The sequence below is a fragment of the Primulina eburnea genome, chromosome 9 (assembly GCF_022965805.1).
Source record: "Primulina eburnea isolate SZY01 chromosome 9, ASM2296580v1, whole genome shotgun sequence".
Lineage (NCBI taxonomy): Eukaryota > Viridiplantae > Streptophyta > Magnoliopsida > Lamiales > Gesneriaceae > Primulina > Primulina eburnea.
The window spans coordinates 29,525,335-29,531,673 of record NC_133109.1 but is presented as its reverse complement, the minus strand read 5'-3'; the positions used below and the strand labels follow the sequence as shown (position 1 = coordinate 29,531,673).

The 6,339-nt window shown below is 25.9% G+C and overlaps 1 protein-coding gene across 1 annotated transcript; it reads right to left on the bottom strand.

Annotated features, from left to right (window-relative positions):
• Positions 1-3,497: 3,497 nt before the first annotated feature.
• LOC140840513 (transcription factor PRE5-like) lies at positions 3,498-4,900 on the bottom strand. The gene is made up of 2 exons (XM_073207696.1): positions 4,617-4,900; positions 3,498-3,811 (listed from the first exon to the last, which is right to left on the bottom strand). The coding sequence occupies exons 1-2, from the start codon at positions 4,755-4,757 to the stop codon at positions 3,662-3,664; spliced, it is 291 nt and encodes a 96-aa protein (XP_073063797.1). The 5' UTR covers positions 4,758-4,900; the 3' UTR covers positions 3,498-3,661.
• Positions 4,901-6,339: the final 1,439 nt, after the last annotated feature.

Below are 6,339 nucleotides of genomic sequence, written 5' to 3'. Positions count from 1 at the left end.
ACAACGGATCATTGAAAGAAAAAGAAGAGAGAATTACCAGACAATTTTCCGTCTTCGTCTTCGCGATTTCAGCTAATCTGCTCGACTCAACTGTTGCGAGAACAGATAAGCGGGCTTGTACAAAGGAATAATGGGTCCAAATATCACTTGATGTCATGAGCCCAAGTTCGGCCCAATTACTTATATGCAAAATATATCATATCGTTTACGGTTATCCTTAGATTAATGTATTTCAACATTCTAAATTTATGATTTCGAATTATTTAACTTATTTTCATAATAAAATTCAAGGAAATTTAAAATCTTCTATGTAGAAATTTAAAATTTTCAATAGTAACGGTCGTGTATTTCAAATATCACTCGTCAAATAACCCTAGATGATTGTAAAGACTCTGGAAGACAATAACGATTGTAAAAGTGAATAGCGTTAACTAAAAAAAGTAATCTCTCAATGATAAATCATACAAAATACATATAATTAACTATTGCTTTTTGTTCATTGAAGTCACTTTTTTTTATATACCAAAATCATCATGTCCATTGGACTCAAATTACAGAGCCAAATTTATTGTCCAACTGTTCATTTGAAATCATTCAATATGTTTATGCAATCATTTTGTCAACCAAACACATTAGTACCAATTGTTAACCATAATATCATTCATTGGAAATGTGAGTGCCAGCGTCAAGATCAATCAATATGTTTTATTGTTCAGCACATTTTTTTTACCATTAATTGGTTTTTAATTATTTAATTATTAAAATAATTTGCCTTTCATTTCACAAATTTATAATGCAACTCGTTTTTTTTACAAGTATTTCACACATGCGATACACATAATATTAAAATTAGTAAATATGAGCGTTTAAATAATTAATTAAAATTATTGATATAATGAATATATTTAATTATTATATAATTTTTTAAGTCATTTCAGATCATATTCGAATAAAATAACAATCCTGCCATCAAATTGAGTTATTTATCATTGCATTCTGATATATTGATTGAGTTTTTGTTTCTACTAAAAAATAAAAATATATAATAAAAATCATATATTATTTGTCTATCAAAATTTTAAATAATAAATAAATATTTTTCAAAAAAATTAAAAAATATTTTATTAGATGAAAATTTTGATTAAATTTTTAATTATTTTTAAAATATTTAAAAAAATATACTAAGTTCTAATTACATAATAATAATTTTGATGTATGAACAACCAATATACCAAAAATTCACAATAACATTATTCACTAAAAAATTGAACGTGTAATATTATATATATAAAAAAAATATTTTATTTAATATTTTATAGAGAAGTGATAACTGAATATATAAAAGTAACATAAAACCAGAGTCGTTACCGAAATTAAATAAAATGATATGACCAGTGCAAATATTTAACGGAGTATTATTTACACTCCATTTTTTAAAAAAAAAACACTTCATATTTCTTTTTATACTCTAAATTGTCTAATATGTTCACTAATGGATTTTTAAAATGTTGATATAAACATACAATTTCTTTATTAAATATAAGAAAATATTAAAATAATTCGTAAAAACTCTGATAAGACTGTCTTATCATTCAATTTGTGAAACGAAACTTATATCTGACCCGAATCATTAAAAATATTGTCATATATAAAAATTATTAATTTCACCCGAGATATGGAACAAGTCAACTCATCTCATAGATATAGATTTATGATAATATCTCGAATGAGACTTATTCAAAATAATTTAATAAATTTATTTATTTTCTATCATGAGTACTTTTTCCATAAATATGTTGAAAAATAGTTTAATTACGTTATTTTTTTATTTTAATTTATTATTTTTATTTAATTATTTTAATGAATTACAAAAAGAATTGTAAATATTCATAAGTTTTCATAATTATTTTTTGTGTCATTGTTTATTAAAGTTATTCGAATAAATTTGTCTTCAGTGGAATAAGAAATATTTGCACTCTTATCTTTTAATTTAAATTATTAATTTAATTTCATATATAAATATATTAATATATTTTTGTTTAATACCATTTCAAAGTTAATACATTTAAATAAATATTTGAGAAATAATGAGGAATATTATTATTTTTAAAAAATAAATTAATTAATGATATTGAACATTATTAAATATAACATTAATTCACATTTATTTCTTTTTTAGCATGAAGTTTTTGGTGGGAACGTACTATATATAGCAATTCTATTTTATTTATATATAATTTTGGTGGGAACGTACTATTCTATTTTATTTATATATATAATTTTGATATGTTGTACACCCACAGTGCACACTTATGTGAGAACCGATGAGATGACATTCACCTCTTTAATACAATGAAACATATCAAAATTGTATATCCAATACATTTTACGGATTTTTGGTATAGTCAACCAATAATAATAATAATATCGATGTATGAACAACCAATATGCCAAGAATTCACAATGACGTTCTTCATTAAAAAGTTTTTTCAATGAAAAGTTGAAAAATGTAATATTATATAAAAATTATATTTTATTTAATATTTTAGAAAGTATTGGTAACTAAATATATAAAGTCACACAAAACTCTAAAATGTTACCGAAATACAATTCATATTTCATTTTTTTTACTCTAAATTTTCTAATATGTCCACAAATATATTTTTAAAATATTGACAAAAACATACAATATCTTTATTAAATATAAGAAAATATTAAAACCAATTCACAAAAACTCTTATAATTGTCTCGTTAGTCAATTTACGAGACGGATCTCATACCTGACCCAAATCATGAAAATTATTATCTTATGTAAAAATTATTTTACTCAATATCGACCCATTTTATTCATATATATTGGTGAGATTATCTCAAACGAGACTTACTCAAACTAATTAGGTAAATTTATTTATTTACTATCTTGAGTAATTTTTCATGAATATATTGACAAATAGTTAAAGTATAATATTAATAAAAAAAATTCCTTTCAAATAATTATTTTTTTTATTTATAATATTTAATTAGTTTTAATGGATTACAAAAAGAATTGTAAATATCTGTATAGGTCGTAATTATCGTATGTCATTATAGATTTAAGTTTCTCGAGTAAATTTGATTTTAGTGAAATAATAAATATTTATACTCTTATCTTTCAATGTAAATTTGTTAATTAATTACATACACAAATATATTAATATAATTTTTTTTAATACATTCCAAATCAATACATTTAAATAAATATAAGAGAAATAATGAGTAATATAATTAGTTTTTAATATATATATATATATATATATATATATATATATATATATATATATATATATATATATATATATATATATATATATATATATATATATATATAAGTTCATAGTTGATTGAAACAATGTGATCTTAAACTATCTTAGCAAAGTACGATCCCATTATTATAAATAACTTAATAATTTATAATTACACCATATATATGTGATTAATTATAACAATCACCCCTGATAAATAAAAATCTCAGATCTGATTAGTGATTGGCATATTTATTAGGAAAAACCTCCCTCACTCATACAATAAGATATAGGTAAGCTATTCATATTAATAATTAATTAATTAATCAATCAAGTTTTCATCTAAGATTAATTAATTAATCACCTTTAATATTTCATGATTAAATCAAAGTCCTAATAATCGCGGCCTCGGGGCTATCGGCATCTACGGTGGACAGCAACTGGGATAGCCTATCACTCAAATTATCCACCTCTTTGTGCAAGTTCTTAATGTAGTTGCAAGTTTCTTGAAGAACTTTGTTTGCCGATGCCTGTTTCATAAATAAATAAATATAAAATTTTAATCCCTTTATTCGTGAATAATCGAAAATTGTATTAAATCTACTATAAAAATCAATAAAAATATGTTTTCAAATCGTGAGCGTACACGTACTATATTCATATCTCACTTTCTGATTATTCGTGTTTGTAATTTTCTTTTGATTTTTTCTCGGATGTAGCAAATGCGAACTACCTAGTCGATATGTCGACTATGACATTAACGAGTCAAGAATTGAGACACTCTAAAATTTGATCTAGTGGGATTGTCTTAATCGAGACATGTGATATGCTGATATATATGTCTCTAACCCTAAAGAATTGATGCTAACATATTTTCCCTACAAGGAAGATAATTTAATGAACTTTGACTTCCACAGACAAAACCTTACTCGGGTAAATACTTCCACAGACATAATTCATAAAGATTTCCCTAAAAGTTTCCTCAAATTTTATGATTTTACATACATATATATTTATAAACAAATCTCATTAACGTCAAAATAAAAGGAATACTTTATATATGCAACTTTTTTTAAAAAATTGAACACTGTTGCATGGACTTTGCATTACGTTTATCCAAAATTAAAATGGTTTTGCCCCTCTTTATTAAAAAGAAAGAAGAAAACCCAAAATTTATACGCCACTCCTGTAAAGTTTTCATCGAGCTCTCATTATTTTTGTGCGTATAACCTAAGTTTTCAGACTAAATAAATGTATAATAACACGAAATATAAATACATACATATATATATATATATATGTATGTATGTATGTATTAATGTTCTATGTACGTACCTTGTTGGTTCGACGACCATTGCTTCGATTAATCTCAGGAAGGAGTTGATGCAATTTGGAGACAAGTTCAATGATCTGATCATCTGATATTCTTGAACTCCCTGCTGCTGCTGACTGTGCTCTTGACCTCCTACTAGACATCCTTAAAGTACTGTAATAATCTTACAAAGTTAATTCTTTAATTATGCCGGAAATTGAATGAATATTTAAATAAAAGTTGGTACAATATATGCAAGAAAGAAGAAATATCTGGGAGAAGGAAATTTTAGTGTAGCATGGGAAGAAGAAGACAAGTGTATATATAATAATAAAAAAAACTTGAGGGTTAGAAAATTGTAAATTGGAAGAGTTTGGGAAGTAGGAAGGACCACAAATGAAAGAGATAACAAGAAAAAGGGGGATTAATTGGTGCAATAAAATAAGATGGTGATGTTGGGTGTGAACAAGACAAGTGCATTGGAGGAATAATTTATTTTTTTTAACAAAAAAAAATCATTTTTTATTTTCTAATTTTCAAGATTGAGAGAAAAATAATTCCAAAAATTGATTGATTAATCGACTCTAGGCTATAGGAGTTCGGCATAAATTTCATAGAATAATTAATGAATTACATACGTGCATGCGTGTGTGTAGAAATTGCTTGTTAGTGATGTAACTAAAGTCAGTTCGAGGATTAAGAGATTATTAAATGATAGTTATTGAGAATTTTTTTTATAAATGACTCAAATAAATATCTGTATCTACAAAAATTGATGATCAAATGTTTTACTTGTGCAGAGCTCTGGGAAGATGGAATCCTGCATGGTGATTCTGATGGGAAAGTCAAAGTTCAGATAATATATTAATGCTTACTGTCATGTAACCAGGTGAGTGAAATTCGGGGAAATCAAAGGTCCGCGGAAAGCATGCATGGTCTAATTGAATTTATTATAATTAACATATTCATGTATCTTGACCAAAATATATACCATATAACTACTAAGACCGGAACACTTGTCGTTTTATACAAAAACTATAGTTAGTGCTAGGTTACTTGTGCAATTCAAATATGTGAACCCACACAGCTCAAAACACCAGTTCGATGCCTCAACCATCAAGGACAATTATGTTTTACCAAAACTTGTATCGTATATGTAGCCCTCAATGCGTTTAAGTTCAGTTCAGTCAACCGCAGTTGAGTTTGGACCAATGCCAGGGACGAGTCTCGCACAGCGGACAGTGTGTGGAGTTAATTCTCAATGAGGGGGATATCCTTGTGCGCGCGTAGCATAATGTCTAGCTGATGCTGGTTGGATGAGTTCGACCATTAATTACCATCCTCTCAATCTTGTCGGGGCCGGGGGTGATAGGCGTCTAAGGTGAGCGATTCACTTTTTGGAGCAATGTTTATGTGTAGTCATGTGTGTGTATATATATATATATATAAATTTTATGTTATTTTATCGAATAATTTTATTTTTTAAAAATGTTTTTAGTAAAGTTTGTTTTGTTTTACTAAGTGCCTCAATTTGACAAATAGAGAGAAAAACATAAACTTTGTAATAATAATTTATTGTACGAAAACCAAAATTTGACGTATTGAACGACAAAAAACCTATAAAATCCGACTTACAGGATCAAAATTGTCTAATAATAATTGTCACGGAAATTTCAGTACTTTGTTAATAAGTGTATGTGGAATGGATGATCACATGGCGATGTATATAGTGAGAGGCACACGAAG